This window comes from Microtus oregoni, unplaced genomic scaffold, assembly GCF_018167655.1.
Source record: "Microtus oregoni isolate MIOR12 unplaced genomic scaffold, Mior012 000040F_ref0000088, whole genome shotgun sequence".
In the NCBI taxonomy this organism is placed as follows: domain Eukaryota; kingdom Metazoa; phylum Chordata; class Mammalia; order Rodentia; family Cricetidae; genus Microtus; species Microtus oregoni.
Genome location: NW_024543207.1, coordinates 13463196 through 13490971, shown reverse-complemented (window position 1 = coordinate 13490971; position 27776 = coordinate 13463196). Strand labels below are relative to the sequence as shown.

General features: G+C 40.3%; 1 protein-coding gene across 1 annotated transcript in view; it reads right to left on the bottom strand.

Annotated features, from left to right (window-relative positions):
• The window catches only part of Dnah5 (dynein axonemal heavy chain 5), a 221755-nt gene that overhangs the window by 154973 nt on the left and 39006 nt on the right, over positions 1-27776 (bottom strand). The window contains exons 20-32 of the mRNA XM_041632097.1: positions 26900-27090; positions 26722-26809; positions 20760-20893; positions 18690-18891; positions 17712-17947; positions 15150-15368; positions 14003-14065; positions 13459-13697; positions 11830-12070; positions 10084-10283; positions 8352-8505; positions 6002-6165; positions 2372-2528 (exon numbers count right to left, since the gene is read on the bottom strand). Of these exons, the coding sequence (XP_041488031.1) occupies positions 2372-2528; positions 6002-6165; positions 8352-8505; positions 10084-10283; positions 11830-12070; positions 13459-13697; positions 14003-14065; positions 15150-15368; positions 17712-17947; positions 18690-18891; positions 20760-20893; positions 26722-26809; positions 26900-27090 (2288 nt within the window). The remainder of the gene's footprint in view (positions 1-2371; positions 2529-6001; positions 6166-8351; positions 8506-10083; positions 10284-11829; positions 12071-13458; positions 13698-14002; positions 14066-15149; positions 15369-17711; positions 17948-18689; positions 18892-20759; positions 20894-26721; positions 26810-26899; positions 27091-27776) is intronic.

The window sequence follows — 27776 nt, the reverse complement described above, 5'->3', positions numbered from 1 at the left end:
ATAAAAAGTTAAGGCATAAAATCATAAAGAAAATGGCAAAACGGGACACAAAGTCAAACACAAAATGTTGAAACAACCACAAAGAGCTAACTTTAAAACCTAAGGAGGAAATCCAGGTTAATTCTAGCTCATCAGTACCCTAAAGGACTGGGGTTATTTCTAAAAGAAATACTTCATGCAAACGTGCTGCCTGAAGAAAAGAGAAACGAAAAGCTCTACAACCCTCCAAACAAACTGGAGCCCACAGAGAGGCTGTAATTCCACACCATGTGGCTGTTGGGTTGATGTTAGGAATGGCCTGATCAATATGCTGATGATAACAAAGCCATTATAAAGTCATTCTGGTTCTGTACCAAGTGTGGTGTTCCTGCAGGAGTGGACTCTCATGAGTCTTCCGATCAAACCCAACCCCTATTCGGCTCATCTCACTTCAGTCTCTGAGCAGCTCAGCAGCGTGAGAAGAGCATGCTGTCGAGAGTTCAGAACAGACCCCGACGTACCTTTATGTGAAGGGCAGCACTAAGACTAATTTCTTGTGTGCATTGGTCATTGGAAGGATGAACCTCTTCTGCATCTCTACCTCCCTCCCTCTGTGCACGGCAAACAAAATGAAATCAAGGAAATGCAAAGGCTGCTTTTGTTTCTGCTCTTTGGTTTAACAAAAAAATAAACCAACAAAACACAATTTGGGGGGGGGGGTGCTGAAATTTAGTGTTGGGTTAAGTGCTCTTCGGGTGTCTACAGATGTGATCTTCCAAAGAGGCTGGTGCATCTTAAACTTTGGTCTCCTCTTTTGCATGTGGTATTTAAAATTTAAAGAATTTAGAACCCACAAAATCAGGACCTGATTCTGGATGGACCATCCTCATGGTGGGAACAAGAGAAAACAAAGGCAGCGTGACCTACAGAGGTGACTGCTAAATGGAGCCTACAGCTGGGTCACATTTAATCTACAAACTTACCTTCATAAATGACATTCATACAAATTGCTAAGGCAGGCTGCCTATTGCTGCAGATGTCTGTGATCCCAGCACTTGGAAGCCCAGGGCAGGAGAACCATATGCTGGAAACCAGCCAGGGATGCAGAATGAGTTCTGGGCTAGCCTTTTCTACACAAGTCCATATTTCAAAAAAGCAGCAAATACTAACAGCAGACTAGAATAAAAGTAAAATGTAAGCCAGGTGTAGGTGAAGCACACCTTTAATCCCAGCACTCAGGAGGCAGAAGGAGACAGATCTCTGTGAGTTGGAGGCCAGCCTGGTCTACAGAGTGAGTTCCAGGACAGGTTCCAAAGCTACGAGAAATCCTGTCTCAAAAAAAAAAAATAGAATAGAGACAGAGAAGTAAACAGATGGCGTCTACAAAGTGCAGTTAGGGCTGTGGCAGATCGATTCCTGGTAGACAACTAAAAGGCAGCCATTATGGTCAGGCACCTTACTGTGGGCCGCAGTGACACTAGCCATAGGGTTCTCAGGGAGAACGTTCATCACTCACACAGAATTCTTTCTTATTCCTAAATTTCTCTCTCTCTTCCCTCGGAGTGTGAGTTCCCTGAGGCTGGCTGCCATATTCCCATTCTTAAGGAAAACACCTGGCACTTGCTAGCTACTCAATAGATTAAACTGGCTGATAGGGTGAGCAAATGAACATTACTGTGTTGATATGGGGCACCGGAGGACTGAGCACAGTGTCAAAGAAGAAAGGTCCTTTCCTAGGATAGACAGAAAGATAAACAGTGTCTTCTGGAAGCCGTGCAAATGAACTCTCCACCGGGCTGGGTAACTTATCCAACTCCATGATGCCATAAACACAGCAGGAGTAAAAGATAAAACAAAACAGTTTGAGGGGCACCAAAAACTTCTAAAGCGTGACAAAATTAACCAAATCTATGCAGCAATTCTATGCAATCATGATATTATATATAACTAATTGATTTCCTTAACTCATTGTATTTCTGAATACTTAATACATTAAATGATTATAAAATACATTTTTTATTAAGTTTGTGTTTTACTTTGTGTTTTCTTTTAACTTGCTTGTGAGTTTTGAAATGAGGACTGGCATTATAGTCCAGGTTAGCTTTACACTCCCTGTGTCATCCAGGCTGGCCTCAAATTTGCAATCCACCTGCCTCAGCTTCTTTGTGTTGTACCTACATTCTTGATCATATTTAATCTGCATTTTGGATACTAATAAACCATAGAAGTCTGAATGTAAATTTGGACACTGGAGTTTGCCTTTAATTACTGCCCAAGAGCTAATGGCAAGGAAGTAAATATTTTGTAAACACGGTATTAAAGAACTACTCGATAAAGACAGTGGACACTCTGAGATGGAGAAATAACAGGCAGTGATAAAGACTGGGCAGACCTTCTCATGGAACTTGACAGTTTTAATGTTGTCAAACACATTCAGCAAATGGGCCTGGATGGTGTGGGAGTCCGATGCCTGGCCCAGGATCTCCAGCAGAGCAGGGTCCGACACGAAGAAGAATCGCGGAAAGCACAGCCTCTTCTTCTCCAGGTATCTGAAAGAGGAAAACGCTATGCAAATGAACTGACCTTTATGAAAATGACATCCACTGGGTGTGAGAAGGCAGTAAGATCATGCAACCACCTGCTTTTCCCACCTTTGTGTTTTGATGTTTTTTTTATTTAAATATTTATTTATTTATTATGTATTCAATATTCTGTCTGTGTGTATGCTGCAGGCCAGAAGAGGGCACCAAACCCCATTACAGATGGTTGTGAGCCACCATGTGGTTGCTGGGAATTAAACTCAGGACCTTTGGAAGAGCAGGCAATGCTCTTAACCTCTGAGCCATCTCTCCAGCCCGTGTTTTGATGTTTTATTGTAAGATTTGTCAAATAGTATTTCATATTCTCAAAGAGAAGGGTAGGCTGTTGTTTTATTTTCCCCAGAGTAAGTGGTAGAATTTCTTTATTCTTTCATAAATGTTAAGCTCCTATTTTACTTAAGCTAATGTATCATTTATTTCCTTTATAGACAGCAATATAGAAATACAGTTTAGGGACTCATTTTGGGATTTTGCTTTGCTTCTCAGCACTGTAAAAAGGTTTCATTCACATCATTAGAAGACAATCTTAGGAGAAAAGTAAATACACCCTTCCTCAGAACAGACTCAAACTCCAGGTCAATATGTTCCGTGATAGGCCATCTGCCTCCCAGAGGTACATGAATTCTGTTAAAATGCCCTATCATTTGGCAGCACTTCAGAGAGCCAATCCTCTGGGTTCATGTCGGGATTTAAATTTCTCCTGAGCTATACATGCAAACCAAATGACCTGAGTTCTGCATCTTGATTGGCTGGCAACAGAAGCATCTGTCCCACTGAGCATGGATTGAGCGTATTTGAGACTTCAAAATCTACCTCCACAGTGACATACTTCCTCCAACAAGGCCACACCTGCTCCAACAAGGCCATACCTACTAAGAGTGTCACTGCCTATTACCAAGCATTCAAACACATGAGTCTATGGAGATCATTCCTATTCAAACGACTACTTTTCACTTCCTGGCCCCCACAGGCTTGTAGCCATAGCATTAAGTCCAATTTTAAAAATCCCCATAGTCTATCAGAGTCTTAATAATGTTTAAAAGTCCAAAGTTCAAAATCTTTTCTGAAATTCATACCATCTCTTAACTGCAATCCCCAATAAAATAAAAAAAAAATTAAAAATGATTACATACTTCTAACATACAATGGCACAGGATATAGATTACCATTTCAAAATGGAGGAAAGAAAGGATGGTGAGGAAATATTGCACCAAAGCAAAGCCAAAAGTCAACTGGGCAAGCTCCAAACTCTGCATCTCCACGTATGATTTCAAAGCACTCTTCAGAGCTCCAATTTTGTTCATCTTTGTTGACTGCAACACACTTCTTTCTCCTGAGCTGATTCCACAACCTGTTAGCAACTCTATTCAGCAGGTATTCCGGGGCTCCAAGGCAATTCAGGCTTCATGTTCACAGCTTCACACAATGGCCTCTCTGGGCCTCCATTCAAGGACACCTCCAACACTCGCCTAGTATCAGCAGCTTTCTTAGGCACAGAGGGAGATTCTATAAGCCATTTCTTCTATCTGTGACTCTAAAATAATAACCGCGTGGTCAAAACTGCCAAGTTCTGCTGCTTGCTGGGGCTGGAAGAATTGCTTTCTATTTTCCATGGTTTTCTTCACTGCCTAAACTTGGCTTTTCTAGAACTTGCTCTATAGACCAACCTGGCCTTGAACTCAGAGATCCTCCAGTATCTGCCTCTGGAATACTAGGACTAAAGGCAAGTACCACTACACCCAGCTCTGAGATTTACTTTAATCTCTTTTCACAAATTTCAAGTTTAGGCAGGTAGGATCTTGCCCCAAGGTCACCACTCCCTTTATTCCATTCCTAAATCTGTTTATCTCTTTGACCACATAACTAGCTCCATTCTACTTGTGATGACCCCTTTCTCCTCAAATTGTACATCTCGTATTTTTTCTTGTTCATCTTGTTCCTTTCCATTATATATCTTCATAAGAATGAATGCTGATAACACATGACAGAGTCAAAACTAGGCTGTTTTGGGACTTCTTCTGCCAACAGAATTAACCCAAAGCTCTTCAGTTTAACCTCAGGTGGAGTTATTAGACAAGAGCAAAAGGAAGCTACATCCTTTGCCAAAACATCACAAGAACAGACTCTAGACCACAGACAAATGTTCTAGTCCTCTGAAACCCACACTTTAAATTATCCTCAGCACCGCTGCCTTCCATATTCCTAATAGGATGACCCATTAAGCCCCACCTAAAGAGTTCACCTGCTCTTCTAATCCACAGTCCCAACATCCATATTCCTCCAAAAAAAATATGATCATGCCTATCACAGCAATAACCCAGTCTCTGGTACCAACTTCTATCTTAGTTAGGGTTTTATTGTGATAAAGATACACATGTCCACAGCAGCTCTTATAAAGGAAAACATCCAATTGAGGCAGGTTTACACTTTCAGTGGTTTAGTTCATGGAGGGACAAGGCAGCGCACAGGCAGGCTTGGTGCTGGAGAAGGAGCTGAGAGTTCTGCAGGCAGCAGAAGCACCTATACCACTGGGCATGGCTTGAGCATATGTGAGACCTCAAAGCCCACCTCCACAGTGACACGTTTCCTGCAATAAGGCCATACTTATTCCACAAAGCCACACCTCCTAATAGTCCCATTATTTTCTGTGGTCAAACATTCAAACACTGAGCATATAGGGGCCATACCTATTCAAACCACCACAGTTTGTATACTTGTGAATTTTGTTTGTTTAGGAGAGTTGTTTTTATTTCTGTGTTTGTTGTTGGTCTGTGGGGTATGTGTATGTGAGTGCATTTGGGTTTTTTGTTTGTTCAGGTTAGTTTTTTTGTTTTCTTGTTTTGATTATTTTTTTGATATAAAGTCTCACTATGTAGTCTAACCTGTTCTCAACCTCCTGGGTGTTTGAAAATCAGGCAATGTCATCATGCCTGGCTTTAGATTATCTTATTTTAAATCCACTAAGAGAAAAGCAAGGGGAAAATGTTATGAGTCTTTGAATTTCCAAAGCCTACATATGTGTCTGTTTGTCCATATGCACTGGTAGATACTATTGCATACACTCATATCTCTATAGTCCTGAATGCTTATCTATATACACTATTTCATAATTAATAAATGATAGAATATTTCAGTTCTGTATCTATAGATATAGAAGAAGAATGTCATAAGGGGGTACAATGATTTTCAAAATGGGGACTATATTAGAATGTTTACAAGATCTTACAGTCTTAAGGAAACATCCTGAGTCCTGAATCTGACATCAGGATGGGCATGGAGCATGAGGCTCCAAATGAAGACCTTCACTCATGCAATAGTTTTTGGATGAAGCTAGTCTTAGCCAAACAGCACAAATATGGTTCTTATTACCTACTCTTTCACCTCCAAGGTCCAGAGAGCTTTCCGAGAACTGCTGTACTCACCCTGTGAGGGACTTCTGGCAGATCTCCAGCTGGTCCAGCAAGTGTGGCAGCAGCTGCCCCATGGTCTCATCTCCAACACAGCACTGAACCACATTAGGTATCTCATGTGCCCGTGTCATAATCTTCACCCAAGACTTGTCTATATTGGAAAAGCGCTTGGCTTCCTGTGGAAGTGACAGAGTAGACAAGTCTAAGGTCTGGCTCAGTGACTAAGCATCTCACAGGCCTCTGCCTGAGGCCATCATTCCAACCAGGATATGTATTCAAACTGCACATGGCTGATGCCCTTACGTTCTATTTAAAGCCTTCTTGTGTCTTTATTGTTATAGTGTCCTCTTTATTGAATAAAAATATGTGCCTCAACCCACCCTGACATTTCTGCTATGTTAAGTAAAACAGGAACTGAACTCGAAAGTAGCTGTCTATACAAGATGACTTGTGAGGAAAGACAACACCTAATTGTTCTCTTTGGTTATCCCTAAGTAGAGTGAAGTTGTTATTTTCCAAAGGTATGAAGAAGATTGGATTGCTTATATGTTAAGAAAGGAAATACTAAACATTTAAAAATAACAACACAGATGCAGAAAGTCGTAGCTAATCAGAATGTGAAGAAGTGTCAGTGGAGGGCTTGTCCACAAAAGGAAATCTGTGTCATGCTCCTTTCCCACAGGACTCAGGGGGTATTTCATAATAACTGTAAAGAGCCAGGGGTTGAGGAGACTAGAATGAAATCATGTCTTCTGGACATGACAGGACTACTGCACTTACTAACTCACACCAGCTATGGGGCCTACGAAAGACCTGCACAAAATCAAGACAGTCGACATTATAGCAATGGTAGGGGAGGGGCTCCATGAACCTCCCCCTGTGAGGAGCTATGAGCAAGGCGATGGCTTCTGGAGGAGGAAGGGTCAGTTTGCTTTAAAAGCATGGGCCCTGTCCACCGTACACCACTGGATGACCCCACACCTAGGAGTGTATGGGTAAAAATTGGACTTTGTGGGGTATTTGGAAAAAGAAAAAAGAATGGAACAAGAAGTTGTAGGCAGAGAGGGGCAGTAGATCTTTGAGGAGTTAGGGGAGGAGTGAGGAAGGTGAATACGATCAAAATACATTGTATAAAATTCTCAAAGACTTAAAACCAGGCAGTGATGGTGTATTTTTTTTAGTCCCAGCTTTTGGGAGGCAGAGGTAGATTGATCTCTGTGAGTTCAAGGCCACTTTGATTTACACAGTAAGTTCCAGGACATCCAGGGATATACAAAGAAACCCTGTCTCAATCCCCCCCCAAAAAAAATAATTCTCAAAGAATTAATAATTTTAAATTAACACAAAATTCTAATATAATATTGTAAAAACAGCCATTTTTCAGGAGAAATTGGAAATGGATAGGCTATCTTGGGGTTGTTGGAATAATTATTCCTCCTTTTCTTTTTTAAAAGTTGCTATATGCCACTAATGATCATAGACTCCCAAATAAGAGAGCAAGAAATGTCACTTTAATCCTTACTGTATGTGAATGTTTCTACTGATACATGAAGAAGAAAAACCAAAAATGCATAAAAGAACAATTAAATTTTTAGTATGTGAATGAACTTCCTGCTGACCAAAATAAAAATGTTCTATCTGACAAATGGCTTACAGCTTTTCCTACCACAGTTCACTTAAATAACCAAGCAGAAAGTTACAGTGGACAGAGTCATGTGCCTGCAATCCAAATATGACGTTAAATGTCCTCACCTTTCAAGTAACTCAAGACACTTAAATAAGGGCTTTTAAAATCTAGTTTAAAATGTCTTTAAAAAATTCTCAAAATGCTTCCAATATGTGCATGGTAAGGTAATTATAACTTGATTAAAAAAAATATACCAAACATCTCAGAGAGACAGCTTTTTCTTGCAGATTCCAACCCTTAATTTACAGCATGTATATAATTAGGTGTATTCTATAGTATGTATTATTTTAAAATGTCAGTGGTAAAAGAACAAATTATCCTACCATTGTCAAGATAACTATGCCATAAATTTACACTGTTCCGAACTCCCCCTTCAAATTATCTGAAGACCATAGCAATGACACAGAAATTTATTCTCTGGGTTTTTTAATCCTCCATTTCCTATCAGACATTATAGTTTTATGACATTTTTATTCTCTAATTATCATTCTGTCTTTCCCACAATTCCTCACTTCCTTTGAAAAATAGTAACATCAGAAAGGAAAGCTAAGTTACCCAAAATCAAAGATTCGGTGGAGGCTACAATATTACTACTTTCTTTAAAGAGTTACCAGTCTTAGATGTTTCTCAAATTGGATAACTTGATGGAATCATAAAAAAAAAAAAGTCCAAAACCTTGGGCAACTGCTTGGCAATGTCTCCTCCCACGAAGACAGCCTCTAGATAAACCCACAAGTTTTGAACCGTCATCCAGTTCTCAATGATGTCTGTTGAGTTAGAAAGGCATTGAATCCATTTTTGAATCTGAGCTTTGAATGGCATGTTGTACCTACAATAAGAAACACATTTTTTTGTGTTAAAAACAATCAGTTTTCAACTTGTATTTTTTTTAACTTTTTTTTTGTGTGCTGCCATCATAGCACAGTAAACCGGACGCTACTGAATATTTCTAGTTTGGATTTTACTGCTTTGATCCTGAGTGAATAGCAACAAGAGACTGATAATCTAAGGAAGAAATCAGGCTTGAGGTAACTCCGCCCAGATTCCAGAGAAAGATAATTTAAGTCATTGCTGTGATATCCAGGAATGTAACGTTCTCTCTGCTGAGTTTCCATGCCTATTGCACAGGAGGCATGAATTGGCATCCACGGGTGGCAACTCCAGGACTGTCGTTGGAAATGGATAACTAATGTAAGCTTCAGCTATGATAATTTCTGGACTCTCTTTAGCCTCCTTCTCTCATGTTGCTTCCTAATTTGCCACCCTCCTGTGGCCAGCCATTCCAATGTGTACATACAAGTATGTTAAACCTTATGCTGTTGTGGAATCCATAATATACAGCTACCAGGCCTATAATAAACAGCCAATAAACATATAATTGAATAAATGTTTCTCACACAACTCTGAAGTGTATACAACATTGGTTAAAAGAATAAATACTCCTGCATCCCTAACACAGATCTGATCATTTACTTAATATTTATGCATGCTTGTCCTGTGTCTCTGCATGTGCTATCGTTCAAATCACCATTATTCATTCTAGTTACAGTGTATAGGGCCTGAGTTTATTAAGAACTCACCAAGTACCGAACATCCCAACAACACTATCAAGGGTCCAAAGACTAAATTTTATAGTCCATATCACTCACTCAGGTATGTAAATAAATGAAACTAACAAGAATTTTACTGAAATAACATTAAATATTAAATAATTAAATTATTGATTTACAGAAGGTAAATGCCTGAAATTCTAGTGCTCAGAAAGCAGAGACAAGAAAACCACAAGTTCAAGGCCACCCTGGACTACATATCAAGACCTTGTCTCAAAAAAAGTATTTTTAGATGTACATATGAGGTGATATTTTAAACCCAGAAAGGCACAATACATTCATATCCCAGTGATACTCATACAATTATCCTATCTTTGAGGTTTTAGTGTACAGTAAACTATTTGGGGAAAAGTAAAGAGAAGTTAGTTCATTGAGAAATACAAGCCTATGGTTTCAATGTCAACACGGGCTTGTTTTACTGCTACAAACAAATGGTCAAACAGAAATGTCAGCCTCGTTTCTGTCTGTGCTGTTCTTCATGCCGTCTTGATCTGTCATCAGTAAAGTACGCACACAACTAAATGCTTCTAGATCAGAAAGGATTTTGATCAGAAGGGTTTGCAGGCAGAGCAATTCTAGGACCCAGAAGAGCATTCCCACTGGGGTGTGCAAATTGTTGCCTGTCAGCTGTGCAGGGAGGCACATCAAGAGCAAAGACACAACATCCAGTGCCATCCAAGGGGCTAATTGCAGGAGCCACTCTGTCCAATTGGTGCCTCAGACAGGCCCCACAGGGAACAATGGAACAAAACCACTGCCTTTGTACGTCTCGAAAACAAGGAAAACGGCTTCCCTACCTGTTGCTCAGGAGAGAGCCCAGCAGCATCAAGCTGTCCTCCATGCTGGCGATGACCTCCGAGGTGCTGTCTCCCCTCAGGAGGAGTTCTCCACGGGTCTTGAAGCTGCTGAATGTCAACGTTTTGTTGTCCCACTCACTGATCACTTGTTTCAGCTTTTGTTCAATGTCTCTCTCCTTCACTGCGCCGATGCAGATGTCCTAGCGACGTAGGAAGCGCTCATTTATTCCAGGAAAGCTACACATCTTATTAATAGTCTAAGCCCAGAAGAGCCCCTTTTAGCTATTTCACATGTGTTTAAAGCATGTTTCCAAATATCAAATACAATGTCATAAATGGTGTGACTGTGTACACGTAAGTAGAGGGAGAGGGTTAAGTTATATGCAAATAGAACCTTAATTTCTAAAATTTTCCATCCATGTCAGAAAAATAAACAGCAAAAAAAAGATTCAATATCATTTTACATTTTAAAATATAATCATAGACTTAAGATTTTTCTGCCTCTGGTTTTCCTCTCAGTACAAGAAATGCAGTGGGAAAGGAGAGAATCGGTAAAACTCTGAGTTCTTTGCTCCTCTCCAGCCACATCCCCAGCCTGCTTTGCAGCTTCTTCATCTCCCAGACTCACCGCTGAGCCCTGTCTTCATCTCATTCCCTCTAGCTGTATTCCTTTTCTCGCGAGTTCATCTCTGTCCACGTATTCAGTATCCTTCATATCTCTAGTCAAAACCCACATCTATTTGCCCCCTTGATTCTCGCACAAACATAACCCATGACCCTGCCCAAATTTCAAGCTTGGCCATTGTACCAGTCATCCAGTATGACTTCTGACAAAGCTGCCTGTGTCTGTGATAAGAATGCAGACCTGTGACCCATGCAGCCCTCTCAAAAAGAAACCCACAGCTCATCACTGTCCCATCTTGCTTTTTCCAATCGTCCTCTACCTTCAACAAATTCTGTCCTATTTTACTCCCTACGAATTCCATGGATCTTCCCTTCAGTCTTCAGCTTCATGACCTCTGCTCTCCGTGAGCAAACCGCTCCCTCCTCCCTGCTCTCCAGCTCCATGACCCCCACTCTAGTCAACAAACCATTCCCTCTTCCTTTATGTTTTCTTCTAATCTCCCAGTAGGTTTCCCATCATTTTCTTCTTGTCCTCCTCTCTCTGCATACAACTATCAGTTTGAACTTTACCGAATGCAATGCTTGATCATCCCCCATGAAAACACAATGCCCAGGTGGCTGCACACAGCTCTGGAGATCAAAACCAATGATGTGTTTAACACACTCCACTTCTCTGGTTGGCTTCAGCCTTCTCCCTTCCCTCCTCACCCACACCAGATGGCCACCGAGCCGACTTCTGGTTCTTCTAACACACTTCAGACACTTCACAAATGGTGTTCTCTCTGCCTAGAATGGTTTTCCCTGCACCTTCACACCCTCTAGTCTCCAGAATACAACCACGTTCCTTTCACCCAGACAGACTTGCACCCAGATAATACAAGCCATTTGTCACAGGCTTTCCTGAAACGAGCAGCATACTTTCCTTCTGGTGCAATTTGCAACAGTTTATAACTATAGCTTCATTTGAATAACTAATTACACTCGTTATTCACCAATCTACAAAAGCAAGACTACATCTCTATATTTTCACCATAGACCTTTTTCCCATAATAGGCATTCAGTAAGCGAGGAATTGGCGGATGGATGCCAGGAAAGCATTCCTCTACTCTCCGTCGACTGTACCTCTATTTCCTCTTTGTATTTCAGAAGAGGAGCCTCCATAATATTTCTTAACTTAAAGGTTTCATTGCCCACATCCAGACTGTGCCCTGTGAGGGCAGTTATCCTCTGCCAGTGTCTCTCCATCATGGCTTTACTGGCCATGTACTCCAACAGTGGGCAACACTCGCTAAAATCATCAATGGTCTTCTTCAAATCCAGAAAGGCCTGCCAATCCTTTAGGGCCCGGGGCAGCTTCCGACACCTGTGGGAGAAACCAACAGGAAAGGCCACTGAATTATTCAAAACCCAGTCATAAACAATGAAAAATGGCCTGCTAACATTTCCATCTAAAATAATCTCCTCAAGCACTATCTCATTTTGAAATTTCATGACTCATAAGCTTTATACTGGCACATAGTACAGATAAAAATCTTCCTCTAAATCAGAGATTTTTTTTTCAATCTTACATGACAATTGCCTAAATGGATGTATTATTGTTAAAGGAAGTATCCTAGAGCAATACTGACGAATATCTTGCATATCATCATAGAACCTTCATCTGGTGATGGATAGAGATAGAGACAGAGACCCACACAGGAGCACTGGACTGAGCTCCCAAGGTCCCAAGGAGGAGCAGAAGGAGGGAGAACATGAGCAAGGAATTCGGGACCACGAGGCGTGCATCCACCCACTGAGACAGTGGAGCTGATCTACGGGGAGCTCACCAAGGCCAGCTGGACTGTGACCGAGAAAGCATGGGATAGAACCGGACTCTCTGAACATGGCGAACAATGAGGGCTGATGAGACGCCAAGGACAATGGCAGGGGGTTTTGATCCTACTTAATGTGCTGGCTTTGTGGGAGCCTAGCCAGTTTGGATGTTCACCTTCCTAGATATGGACGGAGGGGGGAGGACCTAGGACTTGCCACAGGGCGGGGAGCCCGGACTGCTCTGTGGACTGGAGAGGGAGGGGGGGGGAGAGGAGTGGGGGGAGGGGGAGAGGGGTGGGAGGAGGGGGAGAGGGGTGGGAGAAGGGGAAGGGAAATGGGAGGCTGGGAGGAGGTGGAAACTTGTTTTTTGGTTATGTTTTTTTTCTTCTTTTCGCAATAAAAAAAATAAAAATAAAAAAAAGAAAGAATTAATTGCACACTGTGATGACAAAAAAAAAAAGTATCTTTCAATTCACTTCCACTTTACCGACATGAAATTGAGAACTCTCCAAACACACAGCACAGCATCAAGTCTCCGGCTGTTGGCGCACACATAGCCAGTAGCCTCCACTTTCCTTGGGACTGGCTCCCAAACAATGCCAGAAAGGAAGTGTGACACTTGTTTTTATTCAGGAACCTACCTACCACAAACTTCAAGTATTCCTAAGTGTAACACAAACAAACAGACTCTCTTCCCGCTACAGGAAAGACCCTGGTAGCATGCAGTCAGCTCTGAAGGAGGGGCTCTGTTCATTGTGCACACACAGGGAAAGGAATAAGAGAGCTTGACACACAGATGACACCAACAGGTGACGGTGGGGCTGCAGGACTGGCATGCTCCTGAAACACCTGCGGGGGCACAGAAGCCCTCTCCCCCCTATACAGGCATTAAATCAAGATACCAATGGCTCTGCAAACGCAAGATGTTTGATCTCTGACCTGCTTTGGAATTCTAAGAGCTCGTTGTTGATTTTTTCAATATTCACTTCCGACCACAGGCTGTCCTGGTAACTATTCACGGTGTCTATGACGCTGTTGTACAGGCTGTATATTTTCTGGAGAAGATTTAGCTGCTTCTTTATCTCAAGAAGCTGAGGATACGGAGTAACTGGCAAACCAAAAAGTTCCTCTCCTCCGGTGTAGGTGATATACTTACGATATATGTTATCAAACTGATTCTGATAAAAAGAAAAACACACAAACACAAGTGATGAACTCTATCAGAAAGATTTACACACAGGCTAACAGAGGATAAAACAAACAAGGGGCACAAGTAGGGGGCACATGTAAGTAACGTCATCAATGAGATAATTATTTATCTAAAAATTCTAAGTGTAACCACAGCAAATCATATTTTTATAATTTATTACTTTATAATGTAAGTACCTCCTCAGTCATGCAACAGAATTTTTATTCTTTATGTGTGCTTAAAATACGACAAGATATTCATTGCCTAGCAAGTTTGTAGAAATGAAAAGGTTACCTGAAACATAACAAGCCTGTCACTGGCTTCCTGGGGCTTCAAGCCACTCGCCATAGGACCATTCTGATGCAGATGAAACATAAAACATTAAACAAAATGAAGCATCAATACACAAAATGTCATGAGATCAAAATACTCAAATATCAGAGTTTCATGATAATAGTATCATGATGTCTACATGATAGGAAGTTGGTTTTTGTTAGTTTATTTCCAAAAAGGACCCTGAATGGAATCTACTTCAGAAGATGTTCCTAGTCTAATAAAGCCAAGGAAATTTCAATGTTTCCAGAGGTTAAGAAAACTTGAAGATTTTTAACTATTTATCATTCACTTCTCAGGCCGTACCAGCAAGGAAGCATTGGTTGCAGTTCTGGTTTGGAATGAAGGCTTTAAGCCATTAGCTCACTCTGCCAGCGACATGGGAAATGAAACATAATCTCCATGGTCTGGTTCGGTGTTTCCATATTAGTTCACCTTAAATGAGCTGGCTCTTACATTTCCTTGACTGTGAAGTGAGTACAGAGACCCAGCTTCCTACCTTTACAGGCTTGGCAGTGTAGAGCGCCAGTACTTAATAGGTTCAGAACTGGTCCCGTACTTCATACTTCCTTTCTGTTGCATGTTATAATAAATGGGTCTCCTCACACAACACATTTGCCCTGCAAGTTTTTGCATTAAAACCATATACACGATGAAAAGATGGATACTGGGGAATAAGGCTCCACCTGCCTTGTCTCCCACTATGCATGTGTTCAGTACAAGGGACAACTTCTACACAGGCTGGGAGCTTGAAGCATTAATGTGCCTTTGGAAAGGGAGAATCAGGTGTGTGTTCTAATAGTATTATTCTGTACAAACTTAGAAGCCATCCTGGTTTTTATTCTAGTTTGAGGTAGGGTCATACTGTATCCCGGGAAGCAACTGAACAACTTCAGAACTTTTTAATCATCTTTTCATGATGAAATTATATTCTAAATTAACTTTTAAGAGGAGAAATTCAAAAAGAGAATTATGCTTGCCCATATAAATATAAAATTACTATTCCTAGAAAATATTGTGGAATTTAACACACAATTTTAAACAAGTATATTTTATGTATCCTGTTCATTCTCTCTAAATTCTCACAGAGAAAATGTCAAAGTCGTACCAAATCGTAGTCCAGGTAAAACTGCTGACAGTCTTGGAGGAATACTTCTACCACACCAATCAGCTCTTTTCGGAAACTGGGCTGCAGGGTGACTAGCTCATTCTGAAGGTCACTGGCCCGGGCCAGCAGCTTCTCCCAAGTGTAGCGCAGAGTATCAACTTTGTCCATCTCTTCCTTGGCTACCAGAAGCCCATACTTGTTAAGCAGGGCATAAGATTCCTATACACAAGAAAGAAAACTAAATTTCTGGCAGTCAAATGCATAAATCCTTACATAGACAGAGGCTGGAGCCAAGAATGGGGGACCAGCATGATGGAGAAGTCACCCTAAGGACAATATTTATCCTATTCATGAACTTTAAGGACCTAAGTGAGCAAAGGAACCAGTCAGATCCAGTTCTCTCTCTCACCTGTGAAATGAAGAGACTCCAGCTACTTCCCAGAATGTCTGGAACTATCTAAAAACATCATATATATATTCAAAACTGTAAAACATGACACAAATAACAGATATTTTTACACAGGCCCCAAAATTGTTTCTGAACACTATAACATTATATCAAGTGAATGAAAACATATAAAACTTAACTGTTAAGTTGGGATATCAAAATAAGGCACAGTTTTAATTCATTCTTAGCTTCCTTTGTTCTTAGGAATATCTGATGATCAGACACAAGAACGTATATTTAAATCAAAGCTTGAGTCACGACTTTTCTGTCAGAATGGAAATATTTGAACTTAAATATTAATATGACAGGTCATATAATCCCAATTGCTCATAAACATAAAAAATTCCAAATGGACTTAGTAGACTATCAGCAGAGATGTGTATACATATAGAGAGAGACAATAATTTTGGAAAAGGTTATCACTTTGAGAGGGGAAACACTGAGGAGTTGGAGGGATGGAAATAGTGTAAATACTAACTGTGAACATAAGAACTAATAGTATAGGATAAAATATTAAAATTCAGATGAACAAAGTTGGCGTTTGATGTGGGATTCCCCTCTGTATCCTGTGAATACCATTGATTATTAAAGAAACTGCCTCAGCCTGTTGATAGGGCAGAGTAGAATTTAGCCATTCTGACAGATGTAAGATGATATCTCAAAGTTGTTTTGATTTGCATTTCCCTGATTACTAAGGAGGTTAAACATGACCTTAAGTATCTTTTGGCCATTTGAACTTCTTCTGTTGAGAATTCTCTGTTTAGTTCAGTACCCCATTTTTTAATTGGGTTATTTAGAATTTAATGTCTAGTTTCTTGAGTTCTTTATATATTTTGGGAGTGGAATTAAAGAAGTGTGCCACCAATGCCCAGCTTATTTTTATTTTTATGTGTGTGAAAGTTGGCCTGCCTGAGTTTACGTGCAATACCCAAGGAAACCAGAAGGTGGCAGTGGATCCTCTAGACCTAGAGGTACTAGGGGGCATGTGCTGTCATGTTGGTGCTGGTGGGAATGGATCGTGGGTCCTCTGAGTAGTGAGAACTCTTAACCACTGAGACTTATCTCCAGCCCCTTAAATCTGGAATTCTATCATCACAGCTACATTAATACATTTAAAACAATAAATGCAGTGACCATTTTTAGACAGGTTTTTCGGGGGGGGGGGGGGAATAAGTGCAGTATATAGTAAAACCAAAGCAGAGGTGCAGGCAGGGAGGCAAAGTGCTCACCATGCCAGCATGAGCACCTCAGTTGGGATCCCCAGCACCCACGTAAGATCCAGGTATAGTGGTATCTGTCTGCAGCCCCAGTGCTGGGGGCTGAGATAAGCGAATATAAGATTCACGCTGACTCCGCAGTCTAGCTGAAGTGGGGTGCTTAAGGTTCAGTGAGAGACCATAACTCAAAAAACAGGGTGGAAACATGACTGAGGAAGGTGTTTGGACATCAAAGACAGGCTTCCACCTGCATCCACATGGGCAGTTACACACATGTATAGACATGCAAACTGCACACACACACGCACACACACACACACACATACACAGGGACACAGCAATATAATACTAATTATATGACTTGCTTGGCCCCTTTCTTTGTGTCAAGCAGAGCTTCAATCATGGTGGAATGAGAACATGCTGCCTGGGTGTTATCAGACTGATTGGGTGTTGACTTTAGGAAGACCTGCTTCCTCTTCTAGAAAATGGCACTGGATGGATGAGAGCCCCATCATGAAGAGATTATGGTCAATGACCCACTGACTCAGAGTCACAAAGAAAAGTAAGTATCTCAGGCCTCCAGGAGGATGTAACAGTGTGACACAATTTGTTCCAAAGGGTCCCTTTGGCATCAGGCTGAAGATGGTCTACAGCTGAGACTCCAGCCTCACTTAGCTTTTCTCTCATTGTTTCTTCCTGCTTCCAGCACTCCCCTTTCCCCAGAATCATTCATCCATAAATCATTGGTCCAGAAACATAAACTTGGGTTCCCCATGAAGGGCAGCCTTAGTGTTGAAATTGCTACTTTTAGCTTTAATGCCCATTTCTCCTTCAAACACAGACCCAGTTAACACTCCTGCTGATAATGTTTCTCTAACAGACAAGCTGCCCATCTACCTCAATGGGTCCCACTTGGAAGTCAGTGGAAATCTGCTGCTCCCTGATTTCTTTCAGGGCTGCCATGGCGATCCGAATATCATCCAAGTCTTTGATTGGCCGGTTCAGCTTCTTTTGAAATTCCTCAACAACTGCAAAAATGTTTTCCATCTCAGCCCTGTACTTTTTGTTGCAGTGACGGCCAATGACAACCATCCAGGCTTTCGTCTCAGCAGTCAGGGAAAACTTCAAGTCAGCTGTAGTAGAAGCAAAATGCCCACAGGTCAGTCTGAAAAGCTTGATTCAATGGAAAAAGACTCAGAGCACTGTTGACTCTCAGTCAATACCGTGTGTTTCAAGCAGTGCAAAAGTAGAGTTAAAAATGGTTTCCAAGCTGGGGTAAGCTCAGTCGGCAAGAGCACTCGCTGTGCTATCAGTGATGCTGAAACCCGTCAAGTTCCGGGTCCAGGGAGAAACCCTATCTCAGGGGAACAGGATGGAGATGAGTCCCACAGCCTACCCAATGTCCTCCTCTGACCTCCATGCAGGCCCACGCATGCATTATGTAGACAAATGCTACGTACAAAGAAATGTTCTCCATTATATCTCACTCATCTTATAAATCTTATTTTTTACAATTCAAATAACATTTTAAAATCTTTACACACATACATATGTGCATGTGTGAGATAAGCTTCAAATGTCTGTTATTGTTACTTATAAAAGCTAAATCCTAATTCTAACTATAACAGACACAACTCCTTTCTCTAAACTCCCCTGTATTTTCAAGTTAAGCAGCAAAGTGTTAAGATAGACCAGAATTAATAATTATGCGGAAGGGAATTATAAACAAATTTACAAATTGGTCTTAAATCTTGAAACCTGTAAAAGGAAAGTTTTCTTTAAGAAAGCTAGAACTCTCTGGAATCCTTATCTAGGTAAAGAGACAGAGCAAAGGCTACTGGATTTACATGATTGTCCGAAAGACAATTAACCCACCTGTGTACAGAGCGATGGAACCCACGCTAATGTATTCGGGCTCGGCAATAATTTCCTGCTCCAGACTTTGGAAATAAAGAATCCTGGACTCAAATTCAGAAAGCAAAGGGTTTTGTTCAATAAATGCCTTAATGGTTTCTTCTTTCTCCTTCTGCCAAATGTGATTGTAGCGTTTGAAGCGATCCATGGATGTGATAACTTCCTAAAACAGAAATAATAGATTTGTGCAGAAATGACATCATGATACGACTGAGGACTGGCTCGACGTTGACGGTGACCTCACGGCTATGAATATGTTCAGTTAATGATCTGGGATGAAATGGAAATGCCATAGAAGTAAGCTATATACAATAACATTAACAGTAACTCAGAGCTAAAAGTTTCCATCTCTAGTCTAAAGGGAGAAGAAAGAACTGTGTTAAACCTGGAAGGAAAGGAAATTCTTGTTGGCCCTTGGGGACAGGAGCCTCTTACTAGAGATTGACCTTAGATCAAAAAGAAGCAGCCAAGTTGTGCCATTAGGAAGCCCAAGAGGAAATTCTGCAGATCATTCCCTGCTCAGGTGTCCTTCAAGAATCCTCATTGGTTAGACTTACTACTATATTAAAGACGACTTTGTGGTTTTTTCCCATAGTTAAAGGAAATATCACATATGTTTTTTGTTGCTAGCCCTAGGTCATTAAAACTACTGTGCTCCATCCTTAGATTGCCATGATAGTGGCTGGATATTTTCAAAGGAAGCATTAAACTCTTCCGCTGTGACGATTAGCTTTTACTGTCAATTTGATTGGATTTCGAATCTACTGGAAGACACACAAGGTTTGACTGAGGAGAGAATACCTGCCCTGACGTAGGGGTCACCGTCCTATGGACTGTGAGTCCTGGACGGAATGACAATGGAGGAAGGGAAAAGCAAGTGAGCACCAGCATTCATCTCTCGCTCCCTCCTGACTACAGATTCCCCCGTGCCCAGCAGCCTCAGGTGTTGCTACCACGCCTTCACTGTGATGGATAGCACTCTTGGGTTGTGAGCTGAAGTGAACCCTTCCTTTCTTAAGGTGTTGTTGTGGGATAGATACCTCCTCAGAACAGAGGGAAGTATCTAACACAAGTGCTGATTTATTTCTATGCATTCTCTATAATTTCTGAAAGTATATCTAATTGCTTATTTTCATAAGCTACACTTTTCTCTGTCCTTTGGTACAGAGCCTGGTAAACTAAGCACTAGATAAATAATTGTTGAATATGTGAACGCTGTCCCTAGAGGGAAGTTAAACCCAGGAGCTTCAAAATACTAAGAGCAAAAGATTAAATATGCATAAAGGCAAAGACTTGCCGTTCCCAGGGGAATACATTAAACACAACCTAACAACATTTCTTCATCTTGTTGTAGCAACAGCAGATTTTCTGGTAATGTCCAACAAATGCAGCTCCTTCTAGCAAAACAACCACAGAAAACATGTACAGCTACTCGCTCAGCCCTGAGAAACACCTGAGAGTCAAGGGGCTTTAATAAATGAGTTCATAATCTTTTTAAACAAAAACTGATTCCAAGATCTTAAATATTTTTGCTACAAGGGTAAATCTATCTTAATACAAAAAGAAAATTGAGAGGGGGGAGGGAGCAGGTTGGGAAAAATAAATAAACTGGCTTTACAGACAACCAGTATAAGTTCATGTTGATGATAGTAATATTTTAATACTTACTTTTACCTGAATTCCATGTGGCAATTATATATATATATGTGTGTGTGTGTGTGTGTATGTATATGTATATGTATATATCACCTTAATCTGAAGTTACATTCATTCATGTTAACAAAAAAGGGGAGGGTTAAAGACATTCAACAGAACAGAATATGAACCAGGGAGTTCATGGTTCTTTCCCATTGCATTTTAGATTAAAGGGTCTTCGGTGAACACTCATTCACTGAACACAAACAAGATGCTTCTCATCAATCAGGGAAGCTACCAGGGGTGAACACAGGTTGCATGCAGGGTGAGCATAGATAAAGTTCATGGGAGCACATTCGGGGCAGTCCAGGACCTCTGACAACCCATGACACATACCTTCTTGGTGGAGTTGATGATTGTGCTGAGCACAGAGACTAATTTTACAATCTCTTTGTTGTCAGAAATATTCTTATAGTAATTCTGGGTTTGTACAGGAATGGGCAAGTTTACAGATGCTATCTCCAGGGATTCTAAAACAGAAGAGAAACAAAAAAGATGCACACATTTCTGTAATGACAAAGATCCTAAAAATTTGCATAAAAGTGATGAAAATAGTTGAGAATATTGACAACCTTAGCTATTAGGGTACTAAGAAAGTAAATCAAAGTCTGTGACAATCCAAAATGTGTCTCTTCAAGAAGAAGTGCTGGATCTCAGTGGCAACAGAGACCTCAGTGGCAACACAAATTCTGTGTGCTGTGCAATGCTCTGCCTCTGCCAGTCTTCATCTCTGGCTAGCATGGAGGCCATCGTAGTCATACAGTAAAGCTTGGGTAGTGTTACTGCTCTCCTGCACAGAGTCCCTAAGCAAACAGTGAAGACTTAGGGGCTCAAAACAGTAAGGTTGTTTTTTTTTTATCTCCACACAGTGTTTAGCTGACACTTAGACACTACTGTGGCCTATGGTTCAAGAAATAAGGGATTTTACAGAATTAGTTCATGGAGGTAAGAGTCAATGTACAATGTTCTTCCAGTGCTTAAATAATTTTTTTGTTTTGTCGTTACATTTTTTGTTTTTGTTTTTTGTTTGTTTGTTTCACTTTTTGAGACAGTTTCTCTGTATAACAGTCCTGCTCATCCTGGAACTTGCTTTGTAGACCAGATTAGCCTCAAACTGAGAGATCCTTCTGCCTCTGCCTCCCAAATGCTGGGTTTAAAGGCATGTGCTACCATGCCTGATTTGTTTTTGCTTTTTAAGTGTTATGGTTCAGCATTCTGATTTGATTTGATTTTCTAACTTTTTAATTGTACTTCAATCCCTAGAGTTCCTCTTTTTATTACTTATTTTTCTATTTAACTATTCGTATTTTTCTTTCTTTCCCCATCTTCCCCCAAATTCACCCCATCTCCCTACCCATCCAACTTTTTGTTCTTTCTCTCAATCTCTTTCAAAAAAAAGGAATCAAAATAAGCAAGCTAAAATAAAACTAGTAAGACAAAATGTGCAAAAAAAAAAGTCTACACACAAAAGAAAGTTCATTTTGTGTTGGCCAACTACTCCTGGGCATGGGACCTGCCCTGCAGTGTGATTAATACACCCAGTGATACTTCACTGGAGAAAACTGATTTTCCCATTCCTGGATCAGGCATCAATTGCAAATATCATCTTGGGTAGGGGTGGGACACTGTCCGCTTTGCCATCACCATTGTCTGGCTTGAACCCATGCAAGTCCTGTGCTTGCTGCCACAGTTTCTGTGAGACCACAAGTGCATCAGTCCTATTGTGTGATCAGACAACAAGCTTTGTGTAATTTAAACTCTTCTAAATTGAAATATACCACCAAGTGACATACACATTCAGCATACCCCTACATAAACATTGCAACTGCATTTTTCATAGAAACTAACAAACTGTTCCTATAACTCATAAAGAAGCATGAATGATCCAGTTTAAGGGAGTTTTGAAAAAAATGGAAAGGACTCACACTCTCTGAATTTACCCCTCCTAAGGAACTAGAGACAGAGCAGGTGGGCAGGGGGTGTGGCCCTGCTTCATCACCCCCAATCAAGCAAACTAGTGTGGCCCCCCAAACTCATGAATTACATGCCATGGGTCACAAAAAAAGGAATGCCATGAAATAGGGAGAGGGGGGCACTTCTTATTTGGAAGAAGAAAGGGTTGCATTAGAATGGAATAACAAGAAGCTTTGAACAAAGAAGACTATGTGAATAAAAAGGTAAAAGAATAAATAAATGACTTTTTGAAAGCCTCCTTCAAAGTTATAGTAGTAAAGGCAATGTGTCAGCAGGATAAGCACGAACTGAGATTAACAGAGTAAAACCAAGAGCCCAGAAACAAAGGCTGGGATTTGTACTCATATTTAAATGAGTTTCAACAAAGGTCTCAAGAAAATTCAATTATAAAATAATGATTTCTTAACTAACAGTGGCAGTACAAGTATACACCCATATGGAAAATAATGGATTTAAACTCCAACCTCACTAAAAATGAATCACAGACTAAAATATAAATGCTAAGCTATGCAACTTGAAGAGAGTATGTCTTCCTAATATTATGCTAAGCCACTGTTTCTTAGATATAAAGTGAAAGTACAGCTAAATAGAACTTAAAACTCTAACCTTATTCTTTCAAAGATATCAAGAAGAAATTAAAAATAAATCTATAATAAAATTGGAATTTTTTACGGTTTTATGTAGAACGTAAAAACTTATAGAAATTGGAATAAGTGCGTGAATTCTTAAGAACCTGGAAAATTAATAGATATTGCTCCAAAGAAATATACAAATGGCCAGAAAACACATGAGAAACTATTTCATTATCATTGCAGAAATTCACACTAAAAGCCGGGCGGTGGTGGCGCACGCCTTTAATCCCGGCACTTGGGAGGCAGAGGCAGGCGGATCGCTGTGAGTTCGAGACCAGCCTGGTCTACAAGAGCTAGTTCCAGGACAGGCTCCAAAACCACAGAGAAACCCTGTCTCAAAAACCCCCCCAAAAAAAAAGAAAAAAAAAGAAATTCACACTAAAGCTGCAATGAAATGCCACTCTGTAGCTATTACAATGGCTGTACAGAAAAGGCAAAATTAACTCTCAGTGGCTATGAAGAGAAAAGCAATGAATGTCCCCTGCATTGCCCATGGGAAAATAAAACGATTTCATAGCTTCCAGACTTAGCTCTCAACTTCAAACACGGAGTTATCGTATGTCCTATAATCCTAATTGTCAGTATCACCCATGAGAAATTAAAACATTTTCACATAAAACCTTGGACTTGGAAGATGGCTCCCTTGGTAAAATGCTTGCCTCTTAGGCATGAGGACCTGAGTTTGAATTTTCTGCACCCATTTTGACTCTGGGTGTACAACAAACATGTGTAACTGAACACTGGGTGAGATGGAGAGAAACAGACAGGTCCGGGAGCGTTCTCACCATGCAGTTTAGCTGATTGATGAACCCCAGGATCAAGGAGAGACTCTGTCTCAAAACACAAGAGAGGTATAATTGAGGAAGGCATCAAACATCAACTTCTGACCTCTGCATGCACATGTACACAAATGTACACAAAAATGTAGTAGGAGGCCACTTGTTTGTTTCTTGCTACCCAACTACAAAATAACCACCCAGAAACTGTATTAATTAAATCACTGCTTGGCCTATTAGCTCTAGCTGCTTATTGGCTAACTCTTACATCTTAATTTAACCCATTTCTATTAATCTGTGTATCACCACTTGGCTGTGGCTTACCAGGTAAAGTTATAGTGTCTGTCTCTGGTGGGGCCATATGGCAACAAGCTAAGGAGATTATAAATAGATGTCCTACTTGTCATTTCTATAATCAAATACCATTGCCTGTAGGGAGTAACCCAAAGGTTACTCAAAGGAATGAAATCTGGCAGATGGGTGTGTTCCACTTTGTGGAATTTGAAAAATTAAAATATGTACACCACGCCATAGGCACTTATTCAGGTTTTCAAAGGGCAACTGCCTTGGGATCAGTAAATGCTGATTCAGTAATCACGCATTTACTAGAAGTCATAGCCATGATGGGTATTCCTGCACAAATAAAGACAGACAATGGTTCAGCATATGTATCTAAGAAAATAAAACAGTTTTTGCTTATTATAATATAAAGCATATTACAGGTATACCAAATAATCCTATAGGTCAGGCAGTTATAGAAAGGTCAAATCAAACTAAAAAGGATATGCTGAACAAACAGAAAGAGATGGAAAATACTCCCAGAAATAGATTGCATAATGCTTTTTTTTTTTTTTTATTTTTCGAGACAGGGTTTCTCCGTAGCTTTTTTGGTTCCTGTCCTGGAACTAGCTCTTGTAGACCAGGCTGGTCTCGAACTCACAGAGATCCGCCTGTATCTGCCTCCCAAGTGCTGGGATTAAAGGCGTGCGCCACCACCGCCCGGCTTGCATAATGTTTTATTAACCTTGAAGTTTCTTTTTTTTAAAAAAAAGATTTATTTATTTATTATGTGTACAGCATTCCTTCCATGTGTGCCCGCAAACCAGAAGGGGGCGCCAGGTCTCATTATAGATGGCTATGAGCCACCATGTGGTTGCTGGGAATTGAACTCAGGACCTCTGGAAGAGCAGTCAGTGCTCTTAACCACTGAGCCACCTCTCCAGCCCCAACCTTGAAGTTTCTTAATGCTGATGAGAAAGGGACAACATCAGCAGAGAGACATTGGATAATAAAAAAAAATACTGAAATAAATCAATAGGTGTATTTCAAGGAAGTGTTGACCTCACAATGGAAACCAGAAGAGGTGCTACATTGGGTAAGGGGTTTCGTTTTTGTTTCCATAGGAGGAAAAACACTATGGATATCATCAGAATTAATAAAGATTCACTTTGAAAAAGATAAACCTTTTGAGAAAGAGAAATGAAAGTTCATCCACAAAGGTGACAACCATACAGGTGGTAAGGAATCCATATAGGATTGAGGCAGGGTAAGATCTGTTAGGACGTGATCTGTTAGGACATGGCTTTCTAGGTACCAGGAGAAAAACTGGGTAGCCCAAAGTTCTCTCTCTCTCTCTCTCTCTCTCTCTCTCTCTCTCTCTCTCTCTCTCTCTGTGTGTGTGTGTGTGTGTGTGTGTGTGTGTGTGTGTGTGTGTGTTTCCACTCTACACAGCTGAGCTGGACTTCTTGTTCCTGTTTCATAAGTTTGCCCCTTATAATAAAGGAAAATATAATGATTGCCTGGTTTTGTTTTCAACCTGAGATAATTCAACAGACCAGTGGGACTGTTTTACTCTCAGATCTTCAGGAAAGCTTTATTTATTAAAACACATTTGAAATGCCACTACATTCCTAAATGATGAGACATCTGTCCAACTCCAGAAAATGCTTTTTAGCTTAAGTTAGTAAATAATAGATAAATAGGAGATAGATAGATAGATAGATAGATAGATAGATAGATAGATAGATAGAGTACATATATAAGTAAGTTATGGGAAAATATGTTCATCTGTCACTGCCTTCCTCGTGTGTGCTTTTTCAATAAGGTAATGGCTTCAGTTTCTTCCTCATGGTTAGTCAATTTATAATCTCAGGGGAAAGCAATAGCAATGAAATTCTACTGGGTCTACTAACTGTGGTGTTGATTTAAAAGGAATATGAGGACTAAAGATGACATCTGATATCATTAGCAACTTGGCTGACTGATGCGCCCCAATTTTCCAGACTACAAATGAAAACTGCAGGAAGCACAGCAACACTCGGAATGTGTTAACAAAACAAAACTCATGATAGGTCAAAAGCAACTATAACATGTCAGGAAATATTCATTGTGAGGATAACCAGCATCTTAGCAAAGTGTGAAATTAAAACATGTCCTGTCTTCAGCCATTACTAGGTCAGACCAAATGTCACTTGTGCATGCACCAGTGGATGTGATAGGTGCCACAGAAACAAATGTGTGACATTAACGTATGTGTATGCGATCCTGCATGGCTTTCAACTCAAAATGGCTCAAAGATTAAAACTCTGACTGAACACGATTTGAAAACCACACACGGCATAGGAGATATTATAAATCTATTATTATAGTATAAACATTTAACTTGTAATGACTTTGTTTTAAAACAAAGTTGGGGAGAAGGGCTCAGTAATTAAGAGCACTTGCTGCTCTTGCAGAGAATCCCAGATCAGCTACCAGCTCTGCATCAGGTGCCTCACAAATGCCTGCAACTCCAGCTCCCTTTTTTGACCTCCATGGGCACCTGTATGTAAATACACATATACACATAGAGAAACACTCACACAGACAGACACACACACTTCTTTCAATTTTTAAAATTTTTTAACACATCTTTACCTTGCAGTTCACTTCCCTCCACCTCAGCATCAGAATCACTGTCTTCAGTGATCTTCAGAGCAGCCATTTTCCTTTCATGCATCTTTCTCTAGAATGCAAAAGGATGCTTTTCAACTTTGCCCCATCTTTAAAAAGAGCAGCCTCAACAAAGGAAGTAACTTTTTAATACTCTACCCACCATGGACAGCAGCTCGATGCTCCACTGTCTAACCCCCTTGGGCACACTGATGATGCACTCCACAGCCTTGTTCAGTGTCTGCTGTATGTCTTCCAGGGCAGGACTCATAGCAATGTTGGGAATGGCCAGGGTGATGTTTGCCCGAAAAATAGGAAGATGGTTCTGCTTCGTCTTAGATCCATTGCTACTGTCTGAGTTAATATACCATTTTTAATTGAAAATGAACCCCTCCAAAAAACACCAAAACATACATAATATGCATGTAATCAGACAAGTATTTGTCAAATGAGTGCATGAATATTTGAAGATCTGGTTTGGCTCAGTATAATAGCAATTCAGTGGACCCCAAGGCATTCTGCTGGTTGTAGCTTGCTGGTACATCTACATAAAAGGAATCATTTGGTGTAGAGTTGGGATTAAATACAAAGTCTTACCTAAGATTTTTTAAACGATAGTGGCAAGTAGCCGGCCAACAATGAGTTTATGCACAGGAAGCAAACAAGAAATAAAGAACAGACAACAATAAGTAAAAGTTAGAACAAGCAATTTTTGGGAATTCAAATAAAACACCTTCCACAAAGAATAAATTTGAAAACTTGGGACAGTTGTCATGTGTGGGAAAAAAGTTAAATGTAACCCATTAGTTATAATAATGGAGCTTGGTTAAAGCTGCATATAAGTTTAAGTATTTAAACAGAGATGCATGTGTTTGAGCATGTGTGGATAAATCACACATGATTTTATATAGCTAAAAATACCTACAATCCACAAAGTTGTGCAATAACTGTAGTTTACTGTTGTAATATATGAGCCAATATTTGGTAAATCCTTTTAACAGCCCTGTGTCTAAGGAAAACCCTGTCCTCCATTCTGAAGT